Here is a 16,988-nt window from a genome sequence, read left to right on the forward strand (position 1 = left end):
TCAGATACAATTACAGACAAGGGAATGATAAAGAAATAAAATAATGTTCTTTGTATTTGTAAACGGCTGGCACTCAGCTCTGGTCTACGAGGCTTTTAGGAGTTTGATGGTTGTATCCGCGGTTTAGCCACCCTGTGCGGGAAGCACACAAGATGGTGCGGATTCACGCCCGTAGCCAGCCGCCGGCGTGAGGTAAGCAGACTGGATAGCCTCCTTTTGTTTGCTCGCTGTCTCCGAAGAGCACCACCTTCAACCAACAACCCCTCCTCTGATGTCGCAAAGGTTTCCTGAGTTCTCACTAAAGAGTTCTCACAAGCGCATCCGAGACAAAGCGTGACTGCCCACGACCAAACGAGAGAGAGACAGAGACAGAGAGAGAGAGAAAAAAACCAAAAAACCGCAACCTCCCCTCTTTTTGTTGATGTCACACTCAAACCAATCCCCACTCCCCACCACTTCAGTCCATGGCCATGACCAATCATTCCTTTCGGGCGGAGCCTCACGCTTAATCCAAACTCACGCAGCTGACTTATTTACATCAAGGTGTTCTTCCACGACATTCGGAGCATGGTACTCTATACACTTCTACCTGGACTAAGGTATTTCATTGGTTACCCCCCGAGGGGTTCGGGTTACCCCTCCCCCCACCAGGCCCCAACAGTACTAAACTTTTGTTTTTCGTCCAAAACGGTGTGGGGGATGGGAAAGGGAGGGCACAACTGATACAAAACTCTACAATCCACATACAACGGCGGATTATCATGGGGGAAAAAGGGGGAATTTGCTCCCAGCCCCAGATCCTGACTGGCCCCAAAAATTCAGTGAATAAAATTGTTCCTATGTAGTTTCTCTTTTTGCAGACGAAGATAGCTGTCTGGACATGGTCCAAACTTGGTAATCTGTTCTGTTCTTACTAAAAGAGCATATATTAGGGAGTGATCAAGGAAAACTGTGGAGTGAATCATGCAATTGAGTGGTGTGATGTTCCGAGTGAGTGAATGGTGTAAGGAGTAATGTGAGTTGTTCCGAGTCAGCAAATGTTGTAAGGAGGGCCGTGAGTTGTTCCCAGTCAGTGAGTGGTGTAAGGAGGGCCGTGAGTTGTTCCGAGTCAGTGAATGGTGTAAGGAGGGCCGTGAGTTGTTCTGAGTCAGTAAATGTTGTAAGGAGGGCAGTGAGTTGTTCCGAGTCAGTAAATGTTGTAAGGAGGGCAGTGAGTTGTTACAAGTCAGTGAAGACTGTAAGGAGAGATGTGAGTTGTTCCGAGTCAGTGAGTGGTGTAAGGAGGGCCGTGAGTTGTTCCCAGTCAGTGAGTGGTGTAAGGAGGGCCGTGAGTTGTTCCGAGTCAGTGAGTGGTGGAAGGAGGGCCGTGAGTTGTTCCGAGTCAGTGAATGGTGTAAGGAGGGCCGTGAGTTGTTCCGAGTCAGTAAATGTAAGGAGGGCAGTGAGTTGTTCCGAGTCAGTAAATGTTGTAAGGAGGGCAGTGAGTTGTTACAAGTCAGTGAATACTGTAAGGAGAGATGAGTTGTTCCAAGTCAGTGAATGGTGTAAGGAGGGATATGAGTTCCGTGTTTATATTTGTGCGGGTAATAAAAAAATTAGGAAATTAAAAAACGTATTTGATTTATATCGATCCTTCAACCCTAAATCTAAATAAGCCAGAGAGAGACGAGAGATTCTTTACTCAACCTCAGGCAACCTGTGCTTTGAGTCAGGCTCACTATGTTAATAAATATAATTTCGTTCAAAAATTTGGGAGATTAGCAACCCTGTACATTTTTGGAATGATCAGAGCATGGAGAATCCGAAAATCAATGTTGGCATTTGCACAGACACCTGCATGGCCGCCATTTTGGATTTTCAAAATGGCCACCATAAAATATGTACTTTGCGCTATCTTGGCTTCTAGTCAACCTAGAAACTTAATTAAATATGCTAATCCTATGTTTTCTGGGTCAAGGAATCCAATAAAGGCCTCAAAATAGTGCTCAGAATTATAGAAAAGCAACAAACAAAGGTAATTGAAAACCATTGTCTTTATATTTGTGATATAACTATATTACATAATACATGATATTGCAAGTCCTTTGAAGTTATAGGTATGGGTTTATAAAGCAAGAAAGCAGCCTTGCTAGTATCAGATTGAACTATAAGTCCTATACACAGGATGTACTAGGTCTATACCGTTCAGGAATATGCTTTTACAGATCTTCATCACTGTCCTGTGTGTCATCTGGAAAGTCCTAAAAGTGAAGCAAGTGTTAGGATTAGAAGTCTAATGATCCCACCAATGGTTTTCTTGAGCCAGAAAACATAGGATTAGCATATTTAAATAAGATTCTAGGTTGCCTAGAAGCCGAGATAGCGCAAATTATGTATTTAATGTCGGCCATTTTGAATATCCAAAATGGCAGCCATGCAGGTGTCTACGCAAATGCCAACATTAATTTTTGGATTCCTCATGCTCTGAATGACATATCTCCCACGGATCAACACTCAAGTATGTACGTGGTATCAAGTAAATTATAATTCCTTAAGACACTCCACCAATCCAAACGTGTACACTATCTGATGAATATGACTATTATTTTACTCCATCAGCCGACGTTTTTATCCTGTCTTTCTATTGGTTGCACAGTTTCGTGCGAAAGTGCGGCCAGTATTTTGGGCGATGTATAGTACTCGTACAGCTCTCTTCTCAGTATACAGTATTTTCCTTTTGAACCTGTCTTTCTATTGGTTGCACAGTTTCGTGCGAAAGTGCGGCCAGTATTTTGGGCGATGTATAGTACTCGTACAGCTGTCTTCTCTATATTTTCCTTTTGAAAAATAATTTCAAAGTAAAATACAGGCGATAAACGTAACGACTGTAATACTTACCGTAAACGAAAACTAAACTGACAAATCAATTTAAAAGAATGAAAATTCGCTTCAACAATTAAAAAAAAAAATTACAATGTATTTTTCCGTATGAACGTGGTATCAACGTTATGATTATCGGAAATAATAACAACATGGAAATGGAATGTAATAAATTTTTCATTCAGGAAAAAGTGAAAGTTGAAGTGAAAATGAGTCCATGAGGTGTATTCCTCTCGACGTCGGGTAACCCCGGCGCCGACCGCCGAAAGACGGATGGCACAGTCTTCAAAAGAAGAGGAAGAAGAATGCGAATTGGAAGAAGAAAATTCATACTATAGTTCTGAGGCCATGGGCAAAACCACTGTTCGGCGTGCTCCTCAATCTCATCATGCATCTTCGTTGTCCAGTTTGCGTTTCAGGGATTGCAGGTGCCCGATTTGCATGGACGTGCTGCTGGAACCCGTGACGCTGCCGTGCAAACATTCGTTTTGCTTGGCGTGTTTCGAGCAAGCCTCGCAGGCGGTCAGCCTCACGTGTTCCATGTGCCGCAAGCGGTTCGCTACCTGGGCTCGACAGGCGAGCCGGCGAGGTTCCCTGGTGAACGTGCCGCTGTGGCGTGCCGTGCAGAAGCTGATGCCAATCCGCTGTCGTCGAAGGATCGAGGAACGCGACAATATCAACGCCACTAATGGCAATGCTGGAGCCACTGGAGCCGCTTTGAGTAACAACAACAACCTGGAAGGCGATCCCTCGGACACGCAGGAGGAAGAAGAGTTCGAAGGTGATGCCATATCGGGATGGTGCAGGTGTGGTGATCCTGGTACCCGGAAGATTGACGGGCTCGTCGGGCTGAGTCAACCCACCTAGTGTTAATTAAACGGCTATGACGGGGTCTCCAACTCAGGACCCTCTCGGATATTTAAATAATTAAATCTGTATGTGATACCTTGATGTTGGGGAGAGCGTTGTGTGATGTCACTGCTGGCTCATTGGGTTTCGTATAAAATTGGTCCTTTTCATCCCATAGAAACGAGCTATACCCCGAAGCATATGTGTTTGCCAGGAGAAATACGACAGGAATATCAAGAACAAGTGTCTCAGGTATGTTGTTGTTTTACTGTGCCTATGTTTTTACCTGTGACGTGTCGGTCGTGGTACTTACCTCTGCCGCCGAAGGTGCATGGAGGTTTAATGTTGTCACCCCTGTCTGTTTTTCAACAGGTTTAGCTCAAAAAGTTGTGGCCGGATTTGGACATTTGGTGGAGAGGTTTGGTGCATGTCAAGGACGAAATGATTCGATTTTGGTGAAGATCCGGATCTGGATCTGAGAATTTTATAAGTGATTCTTCAAAATTGAGAGATGGGGCCAAAAACGATATATAGCAGGATATCTCAAAAAGGTGTGGACGGATTTGGATGAAACTTGGTGGACCGGTTGGGTGTGTGACGAGGATGAATCGATCTGATTTTGGTGAAGATCCGGATGTGGATCTGAGAATTTTATGAGTGATTCTTCATAATTGAGAGATTGGGCCAAACTCGATTTATAGCAGGATATCTCAAAAAGTTGTGGCCGGATTTGGACATTTGGTGGAGGTTTGGTGTATGACAAGGACGAAATGATTCGATTTTGGTGAAGATCCAGATCTCGATCTGAGAATTTTATGTGATTCTTCAAAATTGAGAGATGGGGCCAAAAACGATATATAGCAGGATATCTCAAAAAGTTGTGGATGGATTTGGATGAAACTTGGTGGACCAGTTGGGTGTGTGACAAGGATGAATCCATCTGATTTTGGTGAAGATCCGGATGTGGATCTGAGAATTTTATGAGTGATTCTTCATAATCACCATCTCTTATCTTCCCCCATCCAAAACCTTGATCTTTTCTACCCCCGCTAATTCACCCCAGATCCACCTTGTTTGAAATTCCAACTTCTTTCCTGGAAGTCCTGGCAGTGTCCATATGTTTTATACCTCTCCCACCGCCCCCTTCCCACGCCCCCCCCCCCAAAGCCCTCGCCCTCTCTCAGATCTCTCGATGTCTCCATGTCTCTCGGTCCCTGCTCTCAAATGTTGTGTTTGTGTCCTTCCCCCTCTCTCCCCATCTTGTCTACCGCTCCCTATGTTATATGTTTTATGTGTCGGTTTGTCTTTCTGTGTGATTAATGTTCGCTCTTTCACGAGCCTCGACCTTGTATACAAAAAAAAAAAAAAAAAAAAAAAAAAAAAAAATAAATAAATAAAATAAAATTGAGAGATTGGGCCAAACTCGATTTATAGCAGGATATCTCAAAAGGTTGTGGCCGGATTTGGACATTTGGTGGAGAGGTTTGGTGTATGACAAGGACGAAATGATTCGATTTTGGTGAAGATCCAGATCTCGATCTGAGAATTTTATGTGATTCTTCAAAATTGAGAGATGGGGCCAAAAACGATATATAGCAGGATATCTCAAAAAGTTGTGGATGGATTCGGATGAAACTTGGTGGACCGGTTGGGTGCGTGACAAGGATGAATCCATCTGATTTTGGTGAAGATCCGGATCTGGATCTGATAATTTAATGAGTGATTCTTAATAATTGAGAGATGGGGCCAAAAACGATATATAGCAGGATATCTCAAAAAGTTGTGGATGGATTCGGATGAAACTTGGTGGACCGATTGGGTGTCTGACAAGGATGAATCGATCTGATTTTGGTGAATATTTGAATACGGATCTGGATACGATAATTTTTTTAATTTAAGTGATTATTCACCTTCACTTAAGATTCACTTCATTGATTCACTTCACTTAAGTGATTCATTCAGTGCTGGGTGGGGCCAAAAACGATACATAGCACAATATTTCAAAAAGTTGTGGATGGGTTATGACAAAACTTGGTGGATGAGTTGCTAAGGTGACAAGAACAAGCCGATTGGATTTTGGTTCAGGTCCGAATCCTGATCCGCCCAATCAGTTGGATACAAAATGTAAACTGTTCAGCCCGGCGGAGGTATGCGCTCTACAGAATGCCTTTCTAGTTGTAGCCATTGTCGTGGTTCTTGTTGGGGGTAGATTTTTGAAATGTGCACCCATTGGTCGGACAGCTGTTTGCGCATTGGTCAAATAAAACTTGCACATATACAACTTCAAAGTGCCCTCATTAATCCCTGAAAGTTTAATCTTCCTTGATCAAATCCTTTTGGAGGGGTAGATGATACATACATACATACATACATACATACATACATACATACATACATACATACATACATCAGAGGTCACGCCTAATTATTATTTTTGTTGTGGTCTGACAGGCCACCTAAACAGTTTTTTTTTTGTTTTTTTTATTTTTTGGGTGGCCCGACTATATTATTTGCTGGTGAACCAAACTTTCATAAAAATCCGTATCCACGTTTAAATTATTATTTCTCACGATACCTACAGATCAAATTTTAGTGCTTCTCATACCAGCAACCTCGCAACTCGTAATCGCAGAACACCCCCGTCAGCTGTTCGATCATCTACCTATTTACTAACTTGCAGCAAAATAATACTCGGCAAATTTTAATGTTTGCTGAAGAAAAATTTCTTCACTAAATTAACCCATTTATTGTGTTTTTCATAACAATAGTTAGCTCTGCACAACTTTCAGCTATTGATGAGATAATTGTAGTCATGAAATCTTGAAAATAGTACTAAAACAAATCACTGTACAACTTAAGTATTTTTATTACTTTGGGGAAGGCCTTTTCCTGTTTCAGCATGGCAATGCCCCCGTGCACAAAGCGAGGTCCATACAGAAATGGTTTGTTGAGATTGGTATGGAAGAACTTGACTGGCCTGCACAGAGCCCTGACCTCAACCCCATCGAACACCTTTGGGATGAATTTGGAACGCCAACTGCGAGCCAGGCCTAAACGGCCAACATCAGTGCCTGACCTCACTAATGCTCTTGTGGCTGAATGGAAGCAAATCCCTGCAGCAATGTTCCAACATCCAGTGGAAAGCCTTCCCAGAAGAGTGGAGGCTGTTATAGCAGCAAAGGGGGGACCAACTTTATATTAATGCCCATGATTTTGGAATGAGATGTTCCACGTTCGGGTGTCCGCATACTTTTGGTCATGTAGTGCACATAATGCCTCAAGGACAACGGGTTTCCTCCAAATTTCTTTCAGTTTAGCGTTAAACAACAGTAGCGACTGTTTAAAAAGTGTATCATATGTTGGACAGATTTGACTGAATAGTTTGTTGTTATAATTTTTACTTCCGGTAGGTGTGCCCAACGACAAGTTATTTTTACTCTTTGACATGGAATTTGTCTAAGGCAAACACCTCCTGTAGAAGATGGGGCATATGAAATCGCTACAACTTTCGTCGTGTGACCATTAGTATCCCTGTGAAGTTTGGTTGAGATTGGATAAATAATGCCAGAATGTATCATGGGCAAACACGCTGACGGACACCAAATTACGTATTTTAGTATGATGCTGATCTCAGGCTCTTGGAAGAGCTTGTACCAGCATGAATATTGTACACAGCACAACGACATTACAAGGCATCATTGCACTGTTGCATTAATTGCAAAAATGTTGGTAGATTAATGGACAATAATCACCGTACCAAACATCAAATATGAAACTTGGGATGACTGCATCATGAGTTGTGTGCTCCGATGGGAATGGGGATAAAGGTCAACCTCTTTGCACATTGGCCTTGCATCAAGAGGGTTTTGTTACCTTCGCAAAAGCGGAAGGTTATGTTTTGATCGCTGTGTATTTATTTGTATGTCTGTGTGTGTGTGTGTGTGTGTGTGTATGTTATTCGCATAACTCAAAAAGTATTCAACCGATTCGCATGAAATTTGGTGGGATGATAGGTTATTATCCGGGAACCATTTGATTAGATTTTGGAATCGATCGGGTCAAAGGTCAAGGTCAAGGTCATGAAAAGGTCAAAATCGTCTTTTTACCATAGCGCGGTCAATTTGTGTCCAATTTGTATGAAACTAATGCCAAAATGTTCAGAATTCAATGCCCAATCTTGTGATATGCGACATGACACTCTGATGTGCGACATGACACATGACACTTCCCGCATGACAACGTAGGTGTGGCTTTGCTACACAGATCTTGTAGTCTTTTATTTTGGCAACAAAAGTAGCTGCGGCGAAGGTATGCGCTCTACCGAGTGCCCGTTCTAGTTGATCTTGTGATTATCTGTGCTTGATGTTCAACCTACCATGGTTCCTGTGGTTCTACTTGGTCTTTTTAGTTTGAAGTTCTGCGCTTGGCATTCGAGGATGAAGAGTGTCAACAATCGGATCATTTGATCCGGAAGCTTCATGAAGAGGACCAGAAGGAGCAACAGGCTCGTGATTTGGAGAGAAAGAGAGTTGTTGACCAGGATGAGATACTAGCAAATATAATTGACATGGAAATGGTGAGTTGGTAGTGTTCCATATATTAGACCGGTTGAAATTTGCAAAAAGAAGGCTACATTTAAACTTTTGGAGGAATTTTGTAATAAAAGTTGGCATCAAAGCTTTTAAATCTAATTTGAACAGGACAAATCCAAAAATGCTTGTTCCCAAACTGATTTCTGGGTATATTTAAATTCCACCTTAATTTCGACTTTAAAATACATGCTCTAATTTAAGTCGACTCTAATTTAAAATGGCGCTGATATGTTTTTCATCAATCAATCAATCAAAATTTCATCAATTTCATCAAGCAAAAATACCCACTATTTATTTTTTATTAATTTTCATATTTTAAATTAAGATCTATTGTTTTAAAAGTTTAATTTGACGATTAACCAGTTTATGTTGATAATGGAATATCTCCGATTCACAGTTGTACAGAGTAAATTATACAATTTAAATCCAGCAATTTGTTCAATTTACAATGCACATGATGGAAAATATATCGTTACGGATCTGTGTTTCGCGTTTCACCACGAGGTGCCTTCTCGGGCTCCTCCCGACTACCGGTCCTGAGGCCACCGGTCGTGGATAACCCCGCCACCCAGTAGGTCGCTAATCAACCAGGAACGCCAATCAGACGGCCAAATCTTCCAGGGTCCTCTGTCTAACACCGTTCGTTTACCTGGAGATGACGTGGCCAATCTAACTGGAGATTTCGCCCCCAGTTCATACTCACCTTATCTAATCAAAGGCAGCCGTGCGAACTGCCGTGTACCGACCGGCTAATGATGTGGAGCCAATTGGTTGGGGAAGAACATTCCTGCTATCGCTATTGTACCTTAGCTGAGTCAATAGTAAAAGAGACGAAATGAGCAGGTTGGAAACAACTGGTCACCAAAATAACCAAGAAGTATTTACAAGAAATTGTCAAAAAAACACATTTACAATGCTCAAAAAGAAAGCGATTACAAGCATAAGTCACAATAAAAGAAACCACACAGCCAATAATCAACAACAACACAACATGCATTTTAAGGCCATTTTCCCTGCTAGAGCGGGGGTTAGCCTTGCGGTCCCCATGACAATCTTCTCCATTTTGCCCTATTTTCTGCATCTCCCCTTGTTAACCACCTTGCCCACATTTCTTCTTCCACCATCTTTAGCCAAGTCTTTCTAGGTCTTCCCCGTCCTCTACTTCCTTCCACATTCATTTCCATCACTCTTCTCAACCAGTCACTTTCATCCTTCCTCGACACATGACCAAACCATCTCAACCTGTTTCTCTTCACAGCATCCATCACAGGCTCCATGCCCATCATCTTTTGCAATTCATCATTGTTGGCTTGGCCAACATCATTTGTCATCATTTGTTATCATTTGTTGTCATCATCATCATCATTTGTTGGCCTCGTGTTGGCTTAGCGGTTAGGGTGCCGGCTTGGGATCCTAGGATCCTGGGTTTGAATCCCGGTCAATCGCTAAATTAACACCAGGGGGGTTGACTCAGCCTGTCATCCTTCCGAGGTCGGCAAATTGAGTACCAGCTTGCTGGGATGAATGATCCCGGTGTGTACCCCAGTTTAGAATAGGTGCACTGTATCCTTGTGCATCAAAAGAGGCGACTAAGGGTTGGCGCCAGGAAGGGCATCCGGCCATAACAACATTGCCTCAACCAGTGAACCATGATTGTCATGGGGCCCGCAAGGCTAACACCTGCTCTAGCGGGGAAAATGGCCTTACAACGATCATTCATTCATTCATTCTCTCAACGATACTCCACACATCCACCGAACCAGTCGCATTTCCACCCTTTCCAGCCTTCATTGCTGCTCTTCGTTCATTACCCATGTCTCGCTCCCATAAATCATAACACTTCTCACACATGCAGCATGCACCTTTCCCTTCAGCTTCAACGACACTCCCCTCCTCGTCAGCACGCCACTCAGTTCCCAAAACTTCTTCCATGCACATCTCACTCGAGCAACCGTTGCCGACTCTGATCCACCTTCTCCATTCAGCATGTCTCAACAACAACACAACATGCATTTTAAAGGCCATTTTCCCTGCTAGAGTGGGGGTTAGCCTTGCGGTCCCCATGACAATCTTCTCCATTTTGCCCTATTTTCTGCATCTCTCCTTGTTAACCCCCTTGCCCGCATTTCTTCTTCCACCATCTTTAGCCAAGTCTTTCTCGGTCTTCCCCGTCTTCTACTTCCTTCTACATTCATTTCCATCACTCTTCTCAACCAGTCACTTTCATCCTTCCTCAACACATGACCAAACCATCTCAACCTGTTCCTCTTCACAGCATCAATCAAGGCTCTATTCCCATCATCTTTCGCAATTCATTCAGCATGTCTCCTAGGCAGCAAAATGTTTTCACACCTTACAGCTTCACGCCGTCTCCAAGATCCAACTCAATATTTCCTCCATCTGCAGCTCCCTCTGTGCACACCTTACATTTGAATGTAGCTGCCACACTCGTTAATTACCCTCTCAGACCACTACATTTTTGATGAACCCACTCAGCGCACATTGTACATTGAATGGAGTTCACTCCGACACCCTTCCTGCACATAGCACACGGCCACTTCACAGTTCTTTCCACCTCACCACATGCTTTACCACTTGCCATCACCTTCGTCTTTCCGATATTCACCTTCAGACCTTTTGTCCCCATACATTCCTTCCACTTGTTCATCTTTTCCTTCAGTCCATCCATACTTTCCGCAATCAACACCAGATCATCTGCATACAACAACTCCCACGGTAAACCCTCCTTTACGTTCTGAGTCAGCACCTCCATCACAGCTACAAATAGTAGTGGACTTAGTACCGACCCGTGATGCACTCCCACCTTCACCTCAAACTCACCACTGTTCCCGTCCTTCATCCTTACAGCTGTGCGCGCTCTGTTGTACATTGCCATCACTACTCTGATCCACCATTCCTCCACTCCTAACTTCCTCAATGCCCATGTCACTACTTCGTGTGGAAACCCTCGAATGCTTTCTCCAGATCAACAAACCCAAGAAACAACTTCCTCCTCTTCTCCATGTACTTCTCCTGCAACTGCCTTACAATAAAAAGCGTGTCTGTCGTTCCTCTTCCTGGCATAAATCCAAACTGCATTTCGTCGATCTTCACTTTCTTCCTTGTCCTCCTCTCCAACTCCCTTTCCAATACCTTCATTCTATGCTCCAATAACTTTATCGCTGAATACGAGCCACAGTCCAGAGGGTCACCCTTCCCCTTGTTTCGAGGGACGAGGGTACTCAGTTCCCAAACCACTGGAATGCGGCCTTCTTTCACCACCAGATTACAGATCTCTGTCATTCTCTTCACACCCCAACTTCCTGCTGCCTTCAACATATCTCCCACAACTCCCGTCGGCCCTCCCGCTTTTCCACTCTTCATTGCTTTTATCGCTTCCTCAACTTCCTTCTCAGTTATCTTCTCTGCCGGTCCTAAAACTGGGTTACTCTCTATGTTGCCATCCCATTCATTCTCTGCATTCAACAGCATTTCCATATATCTCTTCTATCTTCCTTTAATTCCATCTGGGTCCACAACGATTTGTCACACTTCATCCTTCAAGCAACTCACCCCCATCACATCACACCTCTCTTTCGCTATCTGCTTTGCAATCCTGAATACCGCTCTCTGACCCTCTTCCGAATCCAAGCGTTCTCCGAACATTTTCCTACATGCCTCCTGCGCCTTTGCTACCTCTTTCTTTGCAGCCTTCTGTGCTGCCTGAAACTCTCATGCTCTGCTTTTTCTGCCCAGTACCCTCCTTCGCCTTCTGCCACTCCTTGAACTTCTTTCTCTTCTCGTCAATCCTCTTTCCAACTTCATTATCCCACCGCCATGTTTCTGAGTGCCTCTGTGGTCCTTTTGTCCATCCACATACCTCACCAACGGCTCCCAACAGACTATCTTTCATTGACATCCAACTACTTTCAAGCTCAACCACATCATCTCTACCCTACTCAGCCTCTCTTTTAATGCCTCCCTTACTGTCACCTCTTTCAACCTCGACACCTTCATTCTCTGTTGGTACTTCACCCGCCGAGCTCTCCTCGCATCTTTCACCCTTATGTCGCAGACAACCAAGTGGTGCTGTGAAACAGCCTCTTCCCCCGGGATCACTTTGTGTCCCGGAGGTGCCCCCTATCTCGCCTACGCACCATCAGGTAGTCAACGGTTGTCGGCGGGTACCTGACGTGTATGTAACAAGCTTATTATCCTCTTTGTGGAACTGAGTATTACAAATCAACAAATCAGCTCCATCAGCAAACTCCAAAATCCTTTCACCTTCTGTTTCTCACACCATATCCGTAACCCCCATGAACTCCCTCAAAACCATCCATACTCCTTCTCACATGTCCATTTAGGTCTCCTCATACCACAACAACTTCCTCATCTTTCACGTTTTCCATCAGCTTGTCTATTGCACACCAGAACTTGTCCTTTTCTTTATCGCTCCGACCAACCTGCGGAGCATATCCTGAGATGACGTTCACCAAGAGCTTTCCAATCATCATTTTCACCATCATCACCCTATCACTCACTCGAGTCACACTCACCACACTGTCCACAAACTCTTCAGAAAACATGACACCAACACCATGTACCCCCTCCGGGCACCCTTGCCACACAAACTTGTATTTCTGTCACTGCCTACCCTTCAACATTCTCACACCACTTCCCTTCCATCTCGTCTCTTGCACACAACATATGTCCACTCTTCTTCTGACCAATACTTCCACCACTTCTGATCTCCCAGTCATTGTCCCTACATTCCATGTCCCAAACCTTAGAAACCGATCTCCACGTGGGGCATCAGAGGTTTCGTCGTCATAAATGGAGTGATTTCCTCCCTTGCTTCGATTGGGTTCCCCACCTTGAGTTTTTACGAGAGGGAGTGGGGTCCCCCACGGGGTACTTCGGGCTGTATCCTGCCCAGATGTAGTTGTAATTGTCATGGTTCTCTTTTTGAGGCAATGTTTTTCTGGCCTGATGCCCTTCCTGACGCCAACCCTTTTAGTCGCCTCTTACGACACGCAGGGATACGGTGTACCTATTCTAAACCGGGGTACACACCGGGAACACAGCCAATAATCACTGGTTAAAAAGAAAACTATGAACACACAATGAATCCCCAAAAGCTTAATCCCATTTATCGCTTATCCCATCTCCCATCCTACTTAATCTACTCTATAAGAGAGATGTCTGTCTGGCTGTCTGTCTGTGTGTCGCAATTTTTCTCAGAGATGGCTGAACGGATCTTCGTCAAACTTTCAGAGGTTAATCAGTGAGTGCCTGGGAGTGTTTTAGGCTTAAAAAAAGAGAAAAAAAAGGAGAACGGCGATGTCGTCTGGAGGAGGGTTTGCTCCTACCCCCCCCCCCCTCCCATGCCCCCCTCCCCCGCCCGGCAACGCCAGGTACTTCTGCTAGTTATCTATACATGAAACATGGGCCCAGTAGGCTCACACTCTGAGGAAAAGCAGAGAGAAAGAATATAAGAAGAGGGGGAGAACGACTTCAGGGCTTAGGGTCGGCCCTTTTTTTTTTTTTTTTCTTCTAGGTCGAGGCTCGTGAAAGAGCTAACATTATTCACACAAAAAGTCAAACCGACACATAAAACACAAAAAATAAGGGGAGCGGTCGACGAGATGGGGAGAGAGGGGGAAGGACACAAACACAACATTTGAGAGCAGGGACATCGGGAGAAATGTGGGAGGCGGAGGGCTTGGGGGTAGGTGGGAGAGGTATAAAACATATGAACACTGCAAGGACTTCCAGGAAAGAAGTTGGTATTTAAAAAAAGTGTATCTGGGGTGAAATTAGCGGGGGTAGAAAAGATCAAGGTTTTGGATGGGGGAAGATAAGAGATGGTGGTGAACAGCTGTTTTAAAGACCTGGAGGGAGGAGTGGGATTGAAGGGAGTGGGGGAGTTTGTTCCAGAGGTGGGAGAAAAGGGGAATGAAAGAGTGAAGGTGAGCAGAGAGCCTAGATTTTGGCAGTTTAGCCATAAGAGGGTTGCAGGCAGATCTTGTGCGACCTGAAGGAATATTGGGGGGACAGAGCACAGAGAGAGCTGGGGGAGCAAGGCAGGAGAGGAGTCGGTAGAAGACAGAAAGACCACCAACCTGCCTGCGGTGAGTGAGTGAAAGACCCTCGGAGTTAGCTTCATCACAGGAGATTCCAATGATTCTGAAAGCATTGGTTTCAACAGCGTGAAGCCGAGCTCGGTGTGAGGCAGGAGCACCAGCCCAGAGGGGGGAACAGTATTCCATTGAGCTGCGGATGAAAGCCTTGTATGAGGTGAGGAGCTCAGGTGTGCCAAGGAAGGACTTCGCACGACGGAGGATGCCTAGTCGGCGACTGGCTTTAGAGGCCAGCTTGGAAATGTGGTTTTCCCAAGAAAGATCATGGCAGATAGTGAGACCCATAAGCTTGAACGACAGAAGTTTTTGGAGAGGATTGTTGAGAAAGTAGATGGGAGGGTTTTCCAGTCGGTCCTTTCGGAGAGACACGTAAGAGTGTGAGATTTGTCAGGATTGAAAGACATGTTCCACTTGTTTGACCAGTCTGTGATTTTGTCCAGGTCTGCAGAGAGTGAGGAGGCTGCAGACTGCCGACCTGAGGGATGAGGAATAGAGCGGCAGATGGTAGAGTCATCAGCAAAGAGTTAGAGAGGATTTTCCAGAGAATCGGAGAGATCATTGATGAAGACCCCCATTGAAGAAGGCCCGAATAAATTTGTGCAGCCTCTTTCTAATGGTAGACTCATGCACTTTGACATCAACAGTGGCAAGAGCTACCTGTAGGTCCTGTGATGACATTCTGGGGTTCTTAGAGACTTCTTTCAGCATCTTGCGGTCTGTTCTCGGGCTGAACTTGCTGGGGCGGCCTGGCCTGAACAAGTTGGCAGTTGTTTGGAATCTTCTCCACTTGTCGATGACCTTCCGGACAGTCGAATGATTGATTTCAAATTGTTTGGAGATCTTTTTAAATCCCTTCCCAGACTCGTAGGCATCTATAACCTTCTTTCTGAAGGCCTCAGAGAGCTCTTATTGATTTAGGCATGGTGACGCCACACACTTCAACAACAAAGAGCAAACCAAACTAAATGTCTGAGGTTTAAATAAGACAGGTTCCTCCAAGATCCTCTCTAACGATGTTCTAATCATTTGCACCTGAGCTGGTACACCTGATTCTAATTTTAGGTATTTGAAGTAGTGATAAATGTCAGGGTGTACTTACTTTTTCCACATGCGAAACTTGCATTTATGTTTATTTAAATTGTACAATGGACGACAAAATGTAAATGTTTCAAGATATTTGTTGTATTATATCACCTTTATCTATCAATATTGTTGAAATAAAGATCAAATCGCTGTATGTTGAAATATGTTGAAAAAGTCAAAACTTTACATGGGGTGTACTTACTTTTTCACGTGACTGTTCTTCTCCTGCAACTGCCTCACAATAAAAAGCACGTCTGTCGTTCCTCTTCCTGACATAAATCCAAACTGCATTTCGTCGATCTTAATTTTCTTCCTTATCCTCTTCTCCAACACCCTTTCCAATACCTTCATTCCATGCTCCAATAACTTTATCGCTCGGTGCGAGCCACACTCCAGAGGGTCACCTTTCCCCTTGTATAGAGGGACGAGGGTACTCGGTTTCCAATCCACTGGAATGCGGCCCTCTTTCACCACCAGATTACAGATCTCTGTCGTTCTCTTCACACCCCAACTTCTCGCTGCCTTCAACATATCTCACACAACTCCCGTCGGCCCTGCCGCTTTTTCTACTTTTCATTGCTTTTATCGCTTCCTCAACTTCCTTCTCAGTTATCTTCTCTGCCGGTCCTAAAACTGGGGTACTCTCGATGTTGCCGTCACATTCATTCTCTGCATTCAACAGCATTTCCATATATCTCTTCCATCTTCCTTTAATTCCATCTGGGTCCACAGCGATTTGTCACACTTCATCCTTCAAGCAACTCACCCCCATCACATCGCACCTCTCTTTCGCTATCTGCTTTGCAATCCTGAATGCCGCTCTCTGAACGTCTTCCGAATCCAAGCGTTCTCCGAACATTTTCCTGCATGCCTCCTGCGCCTTTGCTACCTCGTTCTTTGCAGCCTTCTTGGCTGCCTTATAACTTTCATGCTCTCATTTTTCTGTCCCCATACCCTTCGCCTTCTGCCACTCCTTGAACTTCTTCCTCTTCTCGTCAAGTCTCTTTCCAACTTCATCATCCCACCACCATATTTCCGAGTGCCTCGGTGGTCCTTTAGTCCATCCACATACCTCACCAACGACTCCCAACAGACTATCTTTCATTGACATCCAACCACTTTCAAGCTCAACCACATCATCCTCCACCATACTCAGCCTCTCTTTTAATGTCTCCCTCACTGTCACCTCTTTCAACCTCCACACCTTCATTCTCGGTTGGTACTTCACCCGCCCAGCTCTCCTCGCACCTTTCACCCTTATGTCGCAGACAACCAAGTGGTGCTGTGAAACAGCCTCCTCCCTCGGGATCACCTTTGTGTCCCGGAGGTGCCTCCTATCTCGCCTACGCACCATCAGGGAGTCAACGGCTGTCGTCTACCCACCTGACGTGTATGTAACAAGCTTATTATCCTCTTTCCTGGAACTGCGTATTACAAATCAACAAACCAGCTCTGTCAGCAAACT

General features: G+C 44.5%; 1 protein-coding gene across 3 annotated transcripts in view; it reads left to right on the plus strand.

Annotated features, from left to right (window-relative positions):
• The first annotated feature begins 3,038 nt into the window (after nt 1–3,038).
• The window catches only part of LOC137416535 (E3 ubiquitin-protein ligase rnf168-like), a 132,419-nt gene continuing 118,469 nt past the window's right edge, over nt 3,039–16,988 (plus strand). For all 3 annotated transcript variants that reach the window (XM_068102149.2, XM_068102147.2, XM_078784713.1), the window contains exons 1-3: nt 3,039–3,640; nt 3,887–3,960; nt 8,117–8,284. In XM_068102149.2, the coding sequence (XP_067958250.1) occupies nt 3,133–3,640; nt 3,887–3,960; nt 8,117–8,284 (750 nt within the window). In that variant the 5' untranslated portion in view covers nt 3,039–3,132. The remainder of the gene's footprint in view (nt 3,641–3,886; nt 3,961–8,116; nt 8,285–16,988) is intronic.

This window comes from Myxine glutinosa, chromosome 9, assembly GCF_964187855.1.
Source record: "Myxine glutinosa chromosome 9, kmMyxGlut1.1, whole genome shotgun sequence".
In the NCBI taxonomy this organism is placed as follows: Eukaryota; Metazoa; Chordata; class Myxini; order Myxiniformes; family Myxinidae; genus Myxine; species Myxine glutinosa.